At 37.3% G+C, this 20,853-nt stretch overlaps 1 protein-coding gene across 1 annotated transcript; it reads right to left on the reverse strand.

Annotated features, from left to right (window-relative positions):
* Positions 1 to 131: 131 nt before the first annotated feature.
* On the reverse strand, positions 132 to 18,921 carry LOC116307705 (endothelin-converting enzyme 1). The gene is made up of 17 exons (XM_031718005.2): positions 18,787 to 18,921; positions 10,995 to 12,123; positions 9,285 to 9,341; positions 7,798 to 7,914; positions 6,755 to 6,835; positions 6,537 to 6,670; positions 5,708 to 5,936; positions 5,323 to 5,421; positions 5,163 to 5,240; positions 4,322 to 4,425; positions 3,644 to 3,702; positions 3,331 to 3,385; positions 2,890 to 2,957; positions 2,184 to 2,392; positions 1,912 to 2,007; positions 1,500 to 1,576; positions 132 to 1,071 (listed from the first exon to the last, which is right to left on the reverse strand). The coding sequence occupies exons 2-17, from the start codon at positions 11,715 to 11,717 to the stop codon at positions 972 to 974; spliced, it is 2,286 nt and encodes a 761-aa protein (XP_031573865.2). The 5' UTR covers positions 11,718 to 12,123; positions 18,787 to 18,921; the 3' UTR covers positions 132 to 971.
* Between the last annotated feature and the right edge of the window lie 1,932 nt (positions 18,922 to 20,853).

Consider the following 20,853-nt stretch of genomic DNA (forward strand, 5'->3'; position numbering starts at 1 on the left):
GGTCTGTAATGGAAAACATAACTTTTAAGAAAAGGGCCTTGTTTAACGTGTTCAAATTTCTAGGCCCATCTTCCCCTTCTCTCCCCTCCCTAACAACATAAACGACTTAGTAAAATCACGTGACACAGAAATGCAAGTATGGCACCAGGAATATAATAACATTCAGAAAATCACACACATAAGATATATGCTTCAGCCAATAAAGGCTTTTCAAATGGAAATATTCAATGGATTATGAAATTTGATTGCATAATGACGTCAGCGGCGGAAACAATGGAGGCCATCTTATACTACTTTCAGTAAAACCTGTTTTCCACAAGGTTGGCGCTTCTTTGTGAATCAGTCTTAGGGATTCATACACAAAATTACATTTGTGATAGTTAAGCGTAAAAAGCGTTATAAGCGTAAAATATGATGCTCGTTACAAAGTTGGTGATGAAAGCAAAGGCATTTTGGTTATATCTATATACAAAATAGCTTGGGCATCATTTCGGCAAACCTTTGAATAGCAGAAAAAAAGCGACTTTGGGAGACCACTAACTACAATACGTGTTGTGTATTTTAGGAACAGTGCGCAGTTTAAAATACTAATTGTATTGATTCCAGTAACCGCAATTTATGGTAACAAGAACTAAGCGTGTGGTACGTTTGATTTAAATTCAGCTCGTACATATTTACAAAATGTCCAACATAACATTTGTTAGAACCACAAAAACGCTAAATGTACATAAATGGTTTTGATTAAAACTCTTAATTGCGTTAAATGTTTATCAATATTTAAGCGAATATATAGTATAAAGTCCACGAAAAAGCCAGCTCTTTCTGATTACATAATACTCAATGCAGAAAACAACCACGTGCTCTTTGTAGAAGATGCCATTTGGTCATTCAAATCGAGGTCTTGGAACGAGACTGTTAGGGCTTTCTTTAAGTTATCTTGGCTGAGTACTGTAAAGAGTCTGTTTATTCGATTACCATACTCGACATCTCTTCTCAGGATTCATCGGGCTCCCTTTTGGACAATTGTACGCTTTAGCAAACGCTTCACTATTTACGAGTACTCCATGGACTCTGTATGAGAAGAAAAGCGATCTTAGCTTTCAGCTATTACTTGAGTCGTGGAATTTCACTGGGGCTAGATGAAATCCATAGAAATATTAACTCGTGTTCAGTTTTAACCGTGAAGGAAGGAATAATACTCAAGGGCATGGCCTTGAAGTTAAGTAGAGAACCGGAAGGACTGAATATCTTCAGACCAAAGTTAAGGAGTAACCAACTTTACTAAACAACAACAACAAATCGCATCGGTTGTTAGACAGCTTTCGCAGCCACGCCACCCGTGCCTCCGCGCTGATGTGGTATTAATATGAACGCGTTCGTTTAAAACGCGCCTGGGCAAACGAGACCTTTGGTTCAAGGAATAATTAATGCATAACGAATGGGACAATACCATTCAGTACCATTCAAGGTAGAACAATAGGACTAGTGAGATGGGTTACCTGTACTTTGGAACGGAATGAGTGTCGATTTTGGCTCGTGAAAACCTCGCTTCTGGGGTATACAGACTGCACCACATCTATAGAAAATCAAACGGGTAGAAAATACGTATCAATACAAACCCCTGTTCGACCAAGATACTGTCGACCAAGATAGAGGAAAAAATGTTTTTGATGCAAAAACATTTCCAGACCCCAACCTAATAGCATTTATGTTTTTCAGGTACCCCCCTTCAATCGGTTTAAAAAATCCTCCTAATCCTCCTTTTGACCTTTCAAGGCCCCCCGTGTTCCACTAAAAAAAATTTGAGGGCCCCCGATTTTCTCCTCCACCCCTCCCCCCCCCCACCCTCCCTCCCCCCCCCCCCACCCTCCCCCCCCCCCCCCCGACTTAAATAATGACTGCTCTTATTACCTGAGCATAGCTAAGAAAGAACAATTGGTCGTTGGACAGCTCAAGTCCTGGTATCGTCTTCTGTGGTCCGTGCTCCTTCTTCAAGTTTTGGTAAGCCTAATAAGTATTCCCAAAAACGTATTAAATTGAGCAAAAACTATCCTCATGTTTCACACTTACTAGACCACAAAATGTATTTTATATACAACTATTTCAATAAACGTTAACATCGCCAAAGGCAATAGGCGATAGGCGAAAAGCGATAGGAGATCGGTCATTGGCTATTTTCAGACCTTATAAGCGATCAGCAAGCCTCCGTTGTCCGCAATGTTCTCGTCCAACGTCAGATTTCCATTGACGTACAAAGTTCCAGTATTAACCTTCAGAGGGTACTTGCTGTACTGTTTGCTAATACAATCTGCTTTTTCATGGAATGCACGCATCGAGGCGTCGGTCCATCCAGATGTATCGGTAAGTTCGCCGAGATTGTTGAATCTACGACCTGTTAAAAAAGAGTGGGTCAAAAACCAAATGAGTTTTTACTACGTTGTTTAGTACATGTGGTAGACATGAGAGTAGAAAAAGGACGAATTTAACAATGGAAGGAGTAGCAGCAACAGAAGCAGCAGCACTAGCTGAACAACAAAAAAGTAAGTCAAAACAACCATCAACAACAAAAATGCAGGAAAAAAAGCAAAAACAAAAAACATTCACAACAACAACGAATGCAGAAGCAATGACATTTAGTGCAACGAGAAGATGCGGAACAAACATTTATTAACGTGAAAAATGTTCTCGTATCAGTGGAAAACGATATAGCAAATTTGTAACCGTACTGTAGCTGTACCGTAACAGCAACTACGTGTCGTGACTAGAGATGATTCCCTCGACTGAAAATAATGACAAGTCATCTCAGTGTTGCGGTATATCGTACCGTGTAAGTGCTGCAAGCTAGTGCCTAAAGTTCCAGGAAACGCCCTAGAAGCCGGGTATACTTACCAACAGTATCAAATCCATGCGTCAGCTCGTGTGCAAGAACCATTCCAATGCCTCCGTAATTCACAACGCTAAAACAACCAATCGAAATAGAATCAGTTTGTCATGCCCCAGCAACTCATCGATCATGATGTCAACTAAAAATTTGTTTATCATAGACTAAGCGCGCTTGCCATTAAGTCCAACCGACCAGTCCGAGCGGCCAGCGAGTTCTCAAATGGTACGTGCCAGTTCTTATTAGTTTACTCGGTCAACCAGTTCCATAGAACTGATCCCGTACCATATACTAGCCTAAAGTGCCCTAAACTTACCTTGTAGTGGTCTCTGTAGTGTAGTGGTTAACACATTGGACTAGAATACCGAAGACGTGGGTTCTCTTTTCTGTTGTTCTCTCTACTTCATTATATACACACCGAACGCATAATTTAGTACTACTAAACCTACCTTGGTGCATTTGTACCGTAAAAGAACGGGGGCTGAAGTATTCCTGCCATGATATCTGTCAAGGTTGAATATAGTATATATTAGTTGAAGTCTATTTAAGGGGATTTTCTTTCAAATATTGGAGATATTTCGAGAGAACCAAAGAGCTTTTCTCTCTCCGTCGGCTAGCGTCCGCGACAAGACGTTAGATCATGTTAGATGTCTTTCGCATGCAGCTTTACCGCGGCCAAATGAGCAAATATATCCGAAACTACGAAAAACACATGTAGAAAATAACAGGCTAGTAATTAAAAGAAAAGAACATGATACGTACTGATTTCGTTATGCTCTCTTAAGTAAAACGCATTTATCATCTGAGGTCCGCTGTACCAACTGAAAAAAAGAAAAGCATGAAAAATGAAATACGATATAGCTTTTAAGTGTGACTTACAGCCATTCTCGATCACACGCTCCTTCTAGCGATTGTTTCTGTCACGAAGAAGCTTTTGGTGGACGTCAATCAAGGCGTTTCCATGACATTCTGAGGCATGTGCCCTTATGGCTTTGTGTTTACTGACAATGTTATGGAAACGCCTTGTGATTGACGTACACCAAAACCTTCTTCGTTGCGATAGAAACAATCGCTAGAGGGCGCGTGTGATTAAGAATGGCTGTAATAAGTGTCGCATGGGAAAAAGCCTTCAGGGTCGAAAAACCAAAAGCACTTCTATGAAAATTCCTCTTTTTCTTCATGATACGGATTTTTTTGTCCAAAGCTCTAATTGTTTCATGTGGAGATTACTCATTGAGAACATTTTTCGCTTTATTTTAGCGGTTTTTGTGATCAGTTGGAATATATGACAATTCAACAAGGCATAGTAGTAAGAAAGACAGGATTCTAGGGTCGAGAAGGAGACTATCAATTATAGACTAACTTTCAGTGTCACATTGTCAATATTTCTTCATTATCTAGCGAAAGACCATTATACAATTGGATTGAACTAGTACTCACGTGTCTTTGTTGACAGGTTTTCTGAGCCTAGACAAGATCTTGTCTGTGTACCATCGAGAGGCATTCACTTCGTTCAGAAGGTAATGCGTATCATCCACCTTTAGCTGAATTAATGGCATAGTGAGAAATAAGTATATGTAATAGGACTCCATGCTGTCCAATTAAGAAATAATTGGACGAGGAAAATCCCGAGGATCCCAGTCAGAGGAATTTTTCGAGTCTAATTATTTCTTGATTGGGGAGCATGAAATCCCATTACCTATTAATTATATAGCTGCCTAACTGATCCCATATCAACAAGACCTGTCCAATTAAGAAAATAATTGAACAGTTACCTATATGGGATTAATGAGAAGCTGTATAATTAGTATTCTAATTCACATATCCTCATACGTAATGACGTTTTTTAGGGAATCAAGGGTTGTGTAGTTGTAGTGAACTCGCCTGTGACCTCTGAGCAGAATTTTTTTTTATTAGGTCTCTCCCTGAACAGTTTCACTGCTTTTCCTTCCTCTGAAAAACCAAACACACTAAATTCCATTGGATCTGTGAGTCAGCCGTGCCCTGACTTTAATCAGCCAAGAGGTTGTTTCAGGGTTAAACCTGTGACTTAGCTGTGCACTGACTTAGATCAGCCAAGAGGTTGTTTCAGGGTTAAACCTGTGACTTAGCTGTGCCCTGACTTAGATCAGCCAAGAGGTTGTTTCAGGGTTAAACCTGTGACTTAGCTGTGCCCTGACTTTGATAAGGTAACTAAGGGGAGTCGAAACAATGAATTTGAACAACGTCCTACCGAGCCAAGGCACAATCGACCAAAATCAAACTCTCTCAGGTGACTTACATCTTTATAGTACAAGTCCAGGAGCGTATAATTAGCACATAATTTTGGATAGCCTATCTTTTCCAACATTGCTTTCTCCTACAAAAGAAAGATTAGAGACGGATAAGTATTTTCTTCATAAAATGTATAAGCGTGGTTTGTTGAGTTCTTTATGCACTACCTTATTGAAGACACTTTTTCTTGTAGTATTGTCGATCCAGCTTAGCCCCGTAACTTCTTCACGGAATGCTCTCCGCATATCATCCATCATTTCTCTTATCTGTTTCATGAAACGAAAGTAACGAAATAGGAAAATCCATTTGAAAGCATTTTATAACTAGAGGGATAAATCCATCCATCATATCTCTTATCTGTTTCATGAAACGAAAGTAACGAAATGGGATAATCTATTTGAAAGCATTTTATAACTAGAGGGATAAATCCATCCATCATATCTCTTATCTGTTTCATGAAACGAAAGTAACGAAATGGGATAATCCATTTGAAGGCATTTTATAACTAGAGGGATAAATCCTATTTGAAGGCAGTCTCCCTTTATTATTTACCTTTGGAATAAAGCTTTTATCGAAGAACTTGTCGATATACATGTAGCCCAATGCAAATGTCAACCCCTTCGAGGAATCTGCGGCCGTGATACATTCTTGCCATCGGGGTTTGGAGGTCAAAAAGTTGTTTAATACCTTCTTGAATCTCAATTCTGCTTCTCGGAATGGCTTGGAAAGAAATGGAACCATGTTGCGAACAACGTTCCACACGAAGTAGTTGGATAGCACTCTGCGAAAAAGAAGGGGGGAAAAAGTTAAAAATTGATAAAAAATTAAACTTGGTATCAAAAAATCAAAGAAAAACAACAACAAACAAACAAACAAACAAACAAAAACAACAACAACAACAACATTATAATGATTGCTGTTCCCATCGTTGGTAAATATTAAGTAAAGAGGACAAAAAAATCAATCATTGAGGAACACCATGCATTCTCACTCAAGAGCACTTTTCCCTTTTCCAGTAAAAATACCCTCGGACTGGGACAGAGAATTGTAGTCGTTGTACATTTATTTCTTTGATTCGTCTACCGTAACTTATTCACGTAAGTGGTCCAAAAGAAGATCATTGAAGAACACCACTGCATTCACAAAGTTCGTGAACCTTTTTTCACATAAAAAGAGGAGTTCCTACGGCTGGAATAAAAAAATGCAGTAGTTTCTTAGGTTCTTCAAACGAGAGTAATTCTGCCATGTAAGGGGTCCAAGAAAAGATCATTGAAGGACACCATGGCGTTTTTAAATACCTGTTTTAGTAGCAAAAAGTGGACTCGAAGTGCGGTGTTAACCTAGTACATATACGATTTCAGTCCAAAAAAAAGAAGCTCACCTTTTTGATTTTTTTCCCACTAATATCGTCATGTTGGCCAAGAACGTGGGCGCTGGGACGATGATGGACTCCGTATCGTTGATCTCTACACCATAGCGGTTGAACACCTTGTTAAGGTAGTTGACCCATGAAAACTAGAAGAAAAAAAGTGATGACAGAAAGAAATAATCAGCTAATTCCGCAAGAACTGAAGGAGTCAAAAACAAATTACGCCATACGTTATGTGCGTTCTTCTCGATTTCCTTTAACTCGTACGTATCGTATAATCGTTTCTGTATGATGCTTCTTTCGGGGGTAATCTGAGGAAAAAGAATAGAAGGTTTGTTAGATGAATTAAAGCCAGTGGCGTATCCAGGGGGGGGGGTTCGAAGGGTTCCACGGAACCCCCCTTGAAGGTTTGATCTTTTAGGTAATAGAAATATGTCTTATATAAATTTTTTGCTTAAAAGTATCCACAAGGATAATGTTGAACACGAAATGATAAATATTTGCTGTTATAATGTTTAATTTACCTTTAAGTTCCGTTACTAGATAGTAAATTAGGTGATTAGAGTTAATTTTTTTGTCAAACATCGACTAAACAAAAGAGAATTATACACAGTTTAAGAAACGGAACCCCCCTTTGAAAAATCCTGGATCCGCCACTGAAAGCGTTAGAACATACATGTTTAAGATAGATAATGTCTCTCCTAGACTTTGGAAAGATATGACTGACATTATCATGAAAAGCCGCGATTTTGATAGAATAAAAGGAAAACAAAAGTGCAGTTAAATTGTCTTGTGACATTTTCATTTGTATAATGTCTGCATTGATGGATGCCGTACGTCCATCTTTATTACTGAATAGACCTTTCTAGCCATTCTCGGTATTATGTTTCCCCATTTCAGACCACGTGTCATCCATAGTCATGTGTCTTCTCATGATACTATAGGGGAATGTTTTCCCTTTTCAGACCACTTGTCATTCTCTTGAGAGTACGTTTATTGAGTTATATCCATATTCATGTGTATTCTCATGATGCTTTTGGGATTTTTTTTCCCTTTTCAGACCTCGTGTCATTCTCTTGAGAGTAAGATTATTTGTTTCAGTTGTGTCGATAATCATGTGTCTTTTCATGCGCAAAGCGGTTAAACAAAGAAATGATACTCAAGGGAATGACAGTACGTCCCGCAAAGTAAAAGGTTCTACAATGTTGTGAATTATTAACGATAGATATGTTTTGTGGTGATAATTAGGTTTTGTTTTCTACATTTATTTTACCTCGGCAAGATTTGTTTCAAATTTGATCACCTCCCTCATTTGTTTAAGAGCAGTTTCATTGTTGCATCCAAGAATCACCGCTGTTTCGACCATGAAGTTCAAGTACGCATCTTTTACCTGTTTGACAATAATAAACCTTCAATTTTATCGCAGCCTGAAACAACCACTGGGCTGATCAAAGTCAGAACACAACTAACTCACAGATCGAACCCTGAAACAACCTCTGGGTTGATGTAAGTCAGGGCACGAATAACTCAAAAAATCGAGACCTGAAATAACCTCTGCGCTGATCAGAGTTAGGAGGACGACAAACTTGCATATCAAATGGGTATTTAGCTCCTGCCAAGTCCAGGAACCGACTTCGAGACCCCAGAAGTGAAATGCGAGTGCACTATACCGTATTAGTAGTAATAGCTATATCGATAAAACATTCGACGGTTTATACCGATTACAAATGTCGTGCATTGTATAAGTGTTGCGTAATGTCCGTGCAAGCGTCGATGAATTCCCGTAATAGTGTCGTATATATATGCTGCCCGGATACGAGTGAAAAACGTCTGCGCATGCTCTGAATCGGTATGCAAATTAGACATAACATATGTAAATTTGACTTAAACATGCCTGATAAATTGGACTTCACAAATGCCAAAACTTAGTGTTCATGCTTGAAACGTAGGGCTATTTTTTTCATATTATTTTTGCTAATACAGTATCTTGGTCTGACAAAAGTATACTCTCTAAATTTGTTTTATAGACTCCTTGCACCAGTCCCAGGTGGAACTGTTCTGGGGAACAAAACAATGGATTTTTTTTTTTTTTTTTTTTTGCATAATAAAAGACGCCCTATTGTTTTGTACCCCTGAACAATTCAAGGCAATTCAATGTAAGAGGTCTATGGAGAAACCAAACATTTATTTTCTCACTCAAACTCTTCAAAATTCTTAGGAAACCTGCTGAAATGCACGCATGCGCAAACGTTTTTCTACTGCCCGTAAACCTATTGTACAATCATAGTTAACAATACTCTCACAACTATAGCGTAATAGTATAATTTATAAGAATCGTGTCACTATAAGGACAAGATGCTCGTGATAAGTGTAGTGTAATACTCTTGGAAATCAGGACTTATTGGTGTGTAATGTTCAAAGATTTATTTTCTTTTCTCGTGGCTTTACACTTATAGGATAAACTGTGGTTTTGATTATGTAATGTTTAAGGGAAGGTACGATTTTACTGAGGGGGGAGGGTTCGGGCTTCGGAGGGGAGGGAAATCAGAACATTTCTTAGAAGGGTCAAACCATTTTTTTGACGAAAGCTTCCTTGTTGATTTTATAGGAGGGTCATAAATTTCGTACTAAGCAAAAGGGAGAGCTTTACGATCATTTTTATCAAGTTTACTGCAAATATCCCATCCCACCCCCTCCCCCCCCCCCCCCCCCCCATAAAAACAGTACCTTTCCTAATAATGACTCTCTAGAACAGTTTACCTTGGAGTTATTCATAGTGTACTGGTCTTTGATCAAAGGCAGGTTCGGCGGGTCGATCTAATAATACATAAGAACATTAGACACTTATTATCACAAAGAATTTCGATACAGTACTAAAGTCATGGAATTTGACCCAGCCAGCCAATCAGATTGCGGTAGTTCAATATAAAATAACAGTTATTTAAGGAGTAAATGAAAGCGATTTTAATTAACAAGGAAATTCTAGCGTTAGTTTAAGGATATCGTCTACGATTAGAAACTTTTTAAAAGGACGACTAAATTAGAAATTTAGTTCCGAAAAAAAAATCTCAGGGCTGATCTAAGTCAGGGCACGGCTAACTTTGCACATGTCTTTTAATTGGAACTTAGAGTGTTCGGTTTTGTGGAGAGAGGAATTAAAAACCGGAAAACGGGAAGAAACCTTCGAATGAAAAAAGAGACCAATGTTCATTGGCAACCATTAACGTACCAACGGACGTTAATGACTGAGAGTGGAATTGTATAACGCTTATGCTATTGTAAAGTCTATATTTTATTTATTTTATTTTTGTCTCCTTTTAAAATAGATTAACAACAATTTATCCTAACTAATATAAACAACGTGTTTCGACTGTAATACAAAGACAAACAAAAAAACGTTTTTAAAAATAAACATTATAATAAGAAAATTATGTGAATAAACGAAAAGAAAGGAACAGAGCCAAGCGAAGTGAAAAGAAAGTTTTTTAAGATGAAAGAAAATATCCGGTTTCTTTCAACATTTCAAGTCAACAAATTTAAAAAAAAATTGAACTTGTCTTTGTAGTGGACTTCTTCAAAATAAATGGATATATTCGACAGAAATTTTGAAAGATGAGTTAAAGTGAATAAATATGGACTGACATAAACAAACCGTTTCAACACTAAATCTTGGTTTTCAATTTCAGCTTTATTTGCTGAACACAGTATTCACGGTTTTGCGAAATAGCAATTCTTTTTCTACCTCAGTGGTAACCGAAACAAGAGCTGAACACAGTATTCACGGTTTTGCGAAATAGCAATTCTTTTTCTACCTCAGTGGTAACCGAAACAAAAGCTTCATTCCTCGTATGTTCCTCATTCTCTTCCTTCAATTGTGAACAAAATTCGTTTCGTTTGATAGCATCAGTTCTCTGTTCGACCCTGACCCTGTCGCGGCCATGGTTATGGTATAAGAAAATGACCCTAATGCAGCCGATACCCCTCACTATCTCTGGCTACAGCTTCAGCTAAACAAAATTAATAGTTCCTGCCCTACAAAGGTTTGAGACAAGATAGCTTGAAAAGGAGGCGCGCAAAAAAACTGCATATATATACATTAACGTCGCGAACCACTATCAATTGATGTTTTCTAAATATTCGATCGAATTAATACATTTGATAGAAAACCATCTTTCTTTTCAATGAGGCGCAAAACTACGATATACGATGAATTTTGCTTTAGGCTATTAGCTGTGTCGTAACTAAATACTGAACCAAAATAGAACATGCGCCATTTCTACTAATATTGCAACAAACGCCCACGGGAAAGTCATGAGGTTAAATCTAGCTTGTTTAATTAAAAGATTATGAGGATAATAACTGAATAATTATAGTGGAGTATGTTATTATTTTGTAGAACACAGCATCGGTGCAGTTTTGATCAAAACCCGCATTAAGTCTACGCAAAAACTATATGCGATGGGTATTTACCTTGATAAGATAACTCATGGAATGTTTTGGGTTTTCGAGCACTCCCATGTTGAATAACGGTGAAACGCCATCTACATTAAGTTCTTTATGGATCTTGAACATAGCATCCTTCCAGTCCCACGATGAGGCGTTCCATCCTGTCGTATTCGCACCCAGAGACCACGAGCCAATCTTTCGAATCAAGTTTTTTATCTGGAAATCAGAAGTTTGTTCGGCCACTCGTTCGTCCATGCACGAAGTATAGTAATCGCGAGCCTTTCGGAGCGGATCTCCAGCGGCAAGATCAGTTGCTTCTTCCACGAGGGTCCTAAGCTTTTCTGAGGTTTCTTTGGCAAGTATGTAGAAGGTTGCATGTTCGTTCTGAGACGGTGGGATTGGGTTATCTCGCATCCATCCATCGCAGGCATAGTGGTAAAAGTCTTGGCATGGATCGACAGATTTGTTGATGTTGTTGGTAAACTCGGCTGCGATCTTTAAGCATTCTGTAGAGAGGCAAATAGCTCCGCTTGTAGGTGGTTCTGTCGGATTGCTAGTGTTGGGTTGCAGTTGTTTCACATAGAGGACGGAGAGGAAAACACACGCAGCTATTAAGAGAATACAGACAATAACAAGACACACGACAAGCCTTTTTAGAGTCGATCCTTTGCGTCCAAATATGACTGATTCCCCTGCATTTGAGTTAACTCCAAGGCTTTGTGTGCTGGTCGAGTTGTGCAGCTCCATCACGATGCCTCCTGCCTTCACGCTATGAACCACAGTTTGACACTTATCTTTCTCTCGATCCCTTAAATCAACAGATCCAGCATTACGCGTTGGATTGTTTAGATAAGAAGGTAAACAATGGTCGAAACCATTTACGACGATTCTCGGTTCATCGTTTCCTGAAGGTACATTATTGTTAGCTACCTTCTCCTTCTCCGTCTCCTCTTGCTGTTCTGTCTTCCCTCGACAGTTCCGCTTTTCCTTTTGAAGCGCAATCTTTACAATTTATTCTTGAAACCAAAGTATTGCAAATGATATCCCGTTGACAAGGAGTTTGACGAAGAGCCGATTGATAATAACCGGATCTTCCGTAAGGGCAAGTGCAGTTCTCACTCCCCACAGAGCGACGCGCCAAAACTTCAAATACCTGTTAAGTAAAACAAAATTAAACCTGGTCAAAGAAAATAATTTTTAATGTACTGAAATAACATCAGGTTGAGCTCCAAAATCTTCCAGTTTAGACTAAATCTGGATCGTTGCTGACAGATAGTCAAACTATATATGACAAACACTCAAAAGATGCCCTTTGGTGGCAGGTTTGTCATTCATGGAAATATTTTTGCTATTCTTTTCTTGATTCAAAAGGAAAATGAAATATCGTTTTTGTACAGCTTACATATATATTTTGTCCTCAACATCGATAAAAAACTATGCCATTTAATAGAATAGTCATTATTTCTAGTTAAACAACTTTTAGTTTTTTTTAATAGCGAAAATCGGCTATTACAACACCAAGGTAATTTTTCTACAAAAAAGTTAGTAAACTAAGTGTAAGTGTCATTCCTTGTTTACTTTGCGCTACACTTTTCACAATCTGAACTCCTAATGAATAAGTCTACATCTATCTGGATATTTTTTAACAGGAGGAGGGGGGGAGGAGGAAAACCACGCTAAGCAAGTCCACTTGACTCCATATTCATGTGAGTGGGAGGTAATAAGGGCTAAAAAGGATGATCCGACGCAAATACATGTCAATAATTCCGATAAAAGTACAAAAGTCACCGAGATTACACTATATACTCATTAGTGTCCTCATGCTTATTAGAGACGCGCGTTGCAATTAAAAATCGCACGAAAAAATCGCAAGATCGATTGTTGGTCTGGCAATTTTTCATGAGTCCTGATCCAAAAGCCATATGACCATCGTATGGTAGATCAAAAATCAAGCTACATTGGTTTTCAACCAATCCTCTAACGATTTAAACTGGCAGTTCATTATTTAAAAAATGATAAAGCTACGAAATTTCCAAACTTTTTAATTGTATCAAGATAATGTGTCTGGAGATGAACTAAGCATTACAAATTGAACGCAAGATTTGTAATTGTACGTGATCTGGCGATGCTAACCAAAATAGATTCGATTTGCTATCAAGATAAAACTTCTTGATAACCGTTTGTTTGCCATTTCAGGGCCGTAACCAGGGGGGGCACAGGGTGCACGTGCACCCCCCCATAAAAGCTTATAATCCGCTCATCTATCTCCTTTTGCTTTAAAATTGCATGTAAATGTTTTTTGATTAAATGAAGACCACTTTCCATCTGCATATTGTAGCATTTTTAAGAATCACTCACCCATTATTCCCTTTTTTTTGGTTCTGCAAATCATTGCCTGTGCACCTCCCCTGCAAGATCCCTGGTTACGCCACTGCATTTATTAAGTCAACACTTCCTTATTTATCAATCTAGATAATCAGAAAATCAAACACTCAGCTCTCTCTTTCTGTCTGATTGCAGTTGGCTTTTCATATACACTTTATTACACTAATATTTTTGTTTGTAACTAGACTGATGTATTCTGAGATGGACTAGTAGGTCAAGAAAGAACACGACCATATTGCTATCTCGCTATGCGTCGATAACCTTAGATATAGATTTTACACATTGCAGATCATTATTACTTCAGTCTTTCTGTTTAAAGATTTCAAAATTTCAAGATTTCAAGTGCTCACTGCGGTTTCTCTGATATGTACACTTCTTTAGTGGGCTAGAATAAGACTTTTAAGTCTGACCTTTCTCTCTTTATTGTTTCCTTGTAGTATCTCTTAGTATCTCATAGATTTACAAAAATATTTTCTAAACGCGTGTTGGTCCTGGGGGTCCTGGGCATGTGCCCGCACTTCGTGCGGTATAAGTATTAGTATTAAGTACAATTAAAGTATTCTGTAGCTATTGTTTCCTTATTTTTACAGATAAACTTCTGTTGATTCTAGCCATGTAAATATTTTATTTCCTTTCGTGTAGTTGTTCCAGTTGATAAAGAGTATCAAGGTATAAAAGTGGACCTCACGGTACAGCGGCACAGTACTCATAAGTGCATCTATCATTGATTGAGATTTTTGTATTAAAGCTTGGGCTTGCGACTTTTCTAAATAAAATAGGTTATTTAGCACGTACACACAACATGGTGCACGTGTGAGTTGAGCAAATTGCGTAGTTGGAATAGCCGTACATGTCACTAAGTAGGCGTGTAGCCAGTCAGTCGCCATTGACTGGGGAAAACGTTTTTAGTGTTGTGTGGGAATTCAAAAATAGGTTTCAAGTGTGGCACGTTTCGTTTGCAATAACTAAACTAAACGTTTCAACTAAACGTTTCAACTAAACGTTCTGACTGTGTATCTCAATGTCTGATAGCTCTGCTATTGATTTTTTGAAGATTTTACGTGCATATTCGATTGTGTGTTGGTTTTATTAGAAGAAATTAATGGATAAAATTAGAAATTCATATTGATAATATTAGAAGAATACTAATGAGTAATGACTAAAGAATGCTCAATGGGGTCCAAACAGAAATCACGTCCATATAGTGGTCACCTTCAAGACAAGACAAGGTCAAGACATGGAGTCAGAGTGATTACATTCATTACATTAGCAGAATATCATATTGATCCTTGACCACAACTAAATATTGCCCAGGTTCGACAGACAGCACACTCTACTCCGGGGGGGGGGGGGGGGGGGGTACTCTTGCCCGTTTAAGGTAGGTATGTGCCTCTGAGCCCACTGAACCCTGACCCTGTTCCAGAGTAAAATCGCTGGAATTCATACCCTGTTCCAGAGCAAGATCGCTGAAAACCATACGCAGTTCCTGTATTGTGAAAATAGATACCCTGTTCTAGAGAGGAGATTTCATATACCCTGTCCCAGAGCGAGCGCGATTATATATACCCTGTTCCAGAGTAAAATCACTGAAAACCATACCCTGTTTGGCGGCACGTACCCGTATAGCGAATATAGGGGAATACACCCCCCCCCCCCCCCCCCGGGACTCTACTACCAGACACTAACCAGTTGCTGATTCACTCGTTCGTGACTCAGCAACTCGTTGAAGAATTCAAAGCATTTCTCGGCAAATCAATGGCGGATGCATTCTCGGGAACCCAACTTTACTGGTCCCTGGGATTCCGAAGCAACCTCGTCCCCAGGGCCCTCTCAAGTTGAAGAGAAAGGGCCCTGGGGACGACGTTGTTCCCGAGGATGTGGCGGATGCAGGAGATCAAGGAAAACGCATGGTACCGACCGACAAGAAAAAAACGATATTGAGTCCTTCTTCTTTCGTGACTCCGTACCAATTAGGTATTCATTTGGTCGTACTTAATCCCGACTATTTAAGTACTCTCTTACATAATTTTGTACAATTTTGTTGAATACCGACTCGAACTTGAATGATACTCACAACTAATAAAATAGCTTTTAAGAACATAATTTATGATGACTGTGCTTAATATTACACGAAATTACATCCAATTTTTCATACCACTGAAATATATAATTTATTTCCGTCTGGATTCACATCTTCCACTCTCGCCGAGCAAAGATTTTAGCAGAACTGAAGAAAAAGATAGTTAAGAAAGCGCTATTTTTCTTAAATTGTGAAATTAGCTGGTCAGTTCAATATAAATACTTGCTTGATGACATTTCTAGAAGCTATTAACGGTTTAGTACATCACTTTTCTTCCTGATTACCATAATGATCATATTCAGGTTTTTCATTGTTTGAGTGTTAAGATATACTTAAACTAATCCTTTTGACTAGAATCTGTTAGTCTGTTTGGCACCGTTTTCGAGCCTTTTCTTGTATATAATCGATGGTAGGTAGTGATAGAATTAAAACCTAGCCTAGTTGACACTCTCGAAACGTTTGAGATCAAAAAAGCATGTGCTAAATTGATAATTAGCTGATACAGCGAGAAAGGCTGCGCGGAAAATGATTAGCAGGATTTAAACTGGAATTAAGAGAACGAAAATCGAAGCAGAGAATAATGAGAAATTTAGGAGAAAGAAATCAGGAGGAAAGAGCATGCAAAGCGCGTCCAACAACCAACTAAAAAGACACGGAACTAATGTAATTTAGCAAGAAAGTCAGAAGAAAATAGCTAATACTCTCTTAAACTTACATTATAATTTTTTTTAAAGATAGTTTGTGAATATGAGGTTTAATGTACTTGGCTTGCAAGTAATCCAAGTAAATGACTCGGTGAATATCTGTTTGCAATCACATGAATCTATCCCTTACATCGTCCAATCAACGTCATATCAAGATGCAAATCTGACAAGCTGGTAATCAATCTGTAAGAATTTTCTTCAATGGGCTAGCTCGTTTTAATGGAACTAAAACGCCAATTGAGAGCCAATAGTCCAGATGATATCGTCTTGCTTGCTCTCACTTTGAGCGTTTGGCCTAATTTAAGTTTTGTACAGATTTGCGCGTTCAGATTGAAATGGTAAATTACGTTAAGCAATTTGGTTTAGAGCCATGAGTGAAATTCGTGCGAGGAAAGAAAGAAAGAAAGTAAGAAAGAATTAAAGGGTAGTTACTTTCTGATAATAATCTAAGCGGCAAGTCTAAATTAAAATCTAAGGAAGGTCTTCCATCGTATCTCCAACCACAATCGTCTGCACTATTAATTTCATTCCAATAATTTGAACTACTTTATATTATCAAATTCCCAAAAAGAAACAATCAAAGCAACGACGAAATCAAGACTAATCGAATGGCATTGAAATTTATAGATGCACATAAGCACTCAAGACTCGACGTGAAAAGTAATCTTCAAAGAGTCTTATAATGAATGAAATCTTCGATATAATAGTTGAACTAAAAACCAAAGCAAATTAATAAAAAAAAAATCCCCCTGTTCTAATAATTTGATGCCAATTATCCTTTTAGTGCAACTAAAAATCGACTACTTCCCACTAAATTAGCAGATTTGTACTTATCTAAATACACATTGTCTTGGCAGTTTTCAAAATGTGGTGATTTTGATTTGGGAATCGAAAACACAGATTTTCTTGAAACACAGCAAACTAAAACTGCAAAAAATACAAAAGAAAACGTACGAGTAAGATTGTTTCGGCTGTGTTGTTGTATATAAAGGCACAAATTAAAAAATATATATATATATTTATGAATCTCTTTATGAACTATTTAAGAATTTCGATTTTGAAAAACACAGTTTTTCTTCAAACGAAAGAAGGAAAAAAAGGTAGTGAATAACTAAACTAGTTCAACCTCATGATGTTAAAAGCGCTACCGTAAGCTCGAGCGTCCAAGATGTAAGTACGGCATTTCCAATTCTTCGTGTGTGTGTTCCAGGCAGTTTGCCTCTGACTAATATAAATCAATCCTTTTCCCCCCACTAAGATAGAAGTACTTTATAGATAATAAGGATATATTGAAGACGTCAGGGAAGATTAAGGCAGGACATCAATAAGGCGCTGACGTTTTGTTTTATTGCGAAGATCGCATGCATGAAAAAGAAATGTCTTACCATTCTTTAATATAAGTTATTGCACTTTTGAGCCGCCAATGAGGGTTTTTATTGCAGGCTAGTTGGGAGAAAAGATATTGCGTATTGGCCGTAGTCGTCGCATTTTTGTTTCACATTGCGCAAGAGAGTTCGATCCGATGTTGATTTCACCCGCTGGAAAAATACTCATGAGAAGTTTTCCATTTTGACGCTGCTTTTTTAAGCGCGTGTAGTAGATAGGAAAGGAATAAAGAGATGGATGTGACGATATTGCGCAACTTGTATACAGAAAAATTTTTTTCATTCCTTTGCGCATGGATACATAAAAGGAAAAGGAATAAAAGGCGGGTATAGTATAGATATTGTGCAACAAGCACGCAGAATACCCACATATGCTCTGTACATACATGCGCGGATATATGGAATGAGTAGCGCATTTAATGTTAAATAAAGATGCGCAACTGCCAAAGCTTTGCGCGAAATTGCATGAAATTATGAATTTCTACCAAAAGTGATGATAATATTACTACAATGAAATAAAGTTCGATAAATTGCGAAAGCTTAAGCACAAAAATATTTAACGCGCGCAATTTATTGTCTTTCGGCAGCACGAATACGATTGATCGTAATTGCGCAACTCATAAAAAGGCAAAAATTGATCTCAAAAATAATGACAACTTTTACAACATATGGTAACTGAAGCGTATTTGTACACAACTGATATTACTTGCGCATCCTGTGAAATAGTAATGAGGATAATCCTGTACAAACCTCTACGATATTTCATTTTTAAATTCTAAGCAGAAAGGCGAACTTCACTCAAATTCAAAGATTTAGCAAAGTACCAAGCTTATCTTTTAAACATTGGCCTTCTAAAATATTTCTCGATAAAGTATTTGAGCTACTTGGCTGAAGGTTTTTTGCATAAACGAACACTCCCATGCGATTTTTCGTATCAACTGCATGAAAAAGAATTAGCATTTGGTTATCAAATATTCTCCTGATTTTTTTTTTCTTTTTCTTTTTTGTTGTTGTCAGAAGTCTACAGTTTTTCCGAATTGAATTTACTTTGAGAAAATTATCCTCCCCAACTACAAGTTCCAGGAGAAAATCCAAAGAAATTTTCGGTTAAATCAAAGTAAGTTTTATGGCATGTTTCTACGAATTAGACATATATATTAGAGAGTTAAAATGAAGTGTTGTTATTTTGCTGCCCCCGATGATACAGTGTGTGGGCACAATTAGAACATACAGTAATAAAATTTACCATTCCATACACTTACTTCAGGTCATACTAGGGTGTGATTCAGGCGGGGGCGAAATATAAATCTCGATCTCATTGCCTTGTTTTCAAATCAAGAAGTCTTGTTAAGCGGGATCGATGTTGAGGGTCGGCGAGCACACAAAGCTTGCTCATCCAATTTGGTTATTGGATATTTTATAGACATGCGTGCGCAACTTTTTCCCAAACAAATCGAATAAGAGTGATTTTTTGTTAACTTAAGTGTGATGTCGGAAATTTTTCCATTAAATAAAAACAAAGCCAAGAAGGACACCGGAATGTCGTCATGATTGACGCTTTTCTTATATTTCTTGAAGATCTTCATTAGACTATTATTTCACAAGTTGAGTTTTTCATTAATTTTGACAGCAATGTCTGCTCATTTATTCTTTTACTAACTCTCTCGTATCTCTCTTTTTTTTATTATCTATCACTGGGATATCAATTGACAACTACGATATTGAGCCCATATAATTGAAAAAACACCTGCTTCATTGGAATAAACTATGATCAAAGTAACATAGACATGGCTGATGAACGTAATAATACAAATATTGAAAATCACTACTTTTGACTTTTACGAGCGAAAATGTCTAAGATTTCTAATATCACCCGTAAATTTAAAAAAATTAACTTCGAAGATGATTGCCTTTTGTTCATAAAAGAAGTAAAAAAATCAACCCTCTTACATAAATATATACTCAAAATCTCTTTAATAGATGCGTATCCTATAGTTTCCCAACTAACAGGCAAAAAACTAATCTCGCCGCAAAAAATAAAAATTTATTCCTATGGAATGAAATTTCAAATCGTTCTCCTATAATTGATCGAAACGTTTAAGATTGATGATTTCAATATTTTCACCTGCGACTTACCGCGGCCAATTTGTCATTTTATAAACGGATGTTTTCTGTGGAAAACAAAGTCATTAAACAGAGAAAATTTCCAATTCAAAACAAGAGTTTTGGATTTTTTTCGCCTTTAATAAGCACAGACACTGTTTCGGTGTGGGGTTTGATGTTGAATGTTGAATGTTGACAAAATAAGAAGTCGAGAATTCTGATTAAGCACCGTTTAGCTCGAACAAAAATGTCTTATTTTTCTTAAAGGAATCATAATATTACTAAACTATGCACTTGGGGGCATTGCAATTTAGCTGGTCAGGATAGACTCGTTTTAATATAAAAACTTATATATCAGCGATTTTTCTCCGGCGCTTCGAGCCCCCAGGCTTTTTCTTTCACAGAAAAATCAATATTATAAAAAACAAAGCTTTAGAAATGTACAAAAAAGCTAGCTGTTTTAAACCTCATTGATATGCAAAAGAACGATTTCCACATAAACACCTTGACTACAGGTTCCAATTGAACTATCGATTCATCTATAGATAGTAGTATAACTATTTTATTACAGAATGGCTATGAATTAGTTAAGTTTGATATCAAGCGATTGTATTTCGTTCAAAGGGGCTCAGATTTATCGGTAGCTAGCTGTGGTTTAATTTTATGTCGGCCGGAGACGACTGAGATTGTCAGAACGTCTGCTCAAAGAACCCAACTGCGACACCATGGGGTATTTAGAGTAAAAGTTCTCTTGGGATGAATAAACATTACAATCAAGATAATTTGTATCTTTTTCCGTTGAAAAGTACACTCGATAAAATAATACACATGTAAAGAAAGAAGGAAAGAGAGAAAGAAGGAAAGAAAGAAAGAAAGAAAGAAAGAAAGAAAGAAAGAAAGAAAGAAAGAAAGAAAGAAAGAAAGAAAGAAAGAAAGAAAGAAAGAAAGAAAGAAAGAAAGAAAGAAAGAAAGAAAGAAAGAAAGAAAGAAAGAAAGAAAGAAAGAAAGAAAGAAACGAACAAGCTTTACTCCAGGCAATCAAAAAAATAATTTGACTCTTATTATTTCTTACTTTCTATGTTTACATTTTTACCAGAAGTTGCGACTATTATCTATAAATGTTTTTTTTTTTGCGCCACATTAGTCTTAAAGAATCATAAATAATGGGAATCGACAGGGCGAAGATATAACGTGACTAAAGTATCTCTTAATTGCCCACTTTCAAA

The sequence above is a fragment of the Actinia tenebrosa genome, unplaced genomic scaffold (assembly GCF_029948245.1).
Source record: "Actinia tenebrosa isolate PJP-AT-01 unplaced genomic scaffold, QUT_ActTen_1.0 PGA_scaffold6__47_contigs__length_16458017, whole genome shotgun sequence".
NCBI classification, from domain to species: Eukaryota; Metazoa; Cnidaria; class Anthozoa; order Actiniaria; family Actiniidae; genus Actinia; species Actinia tenebrosa.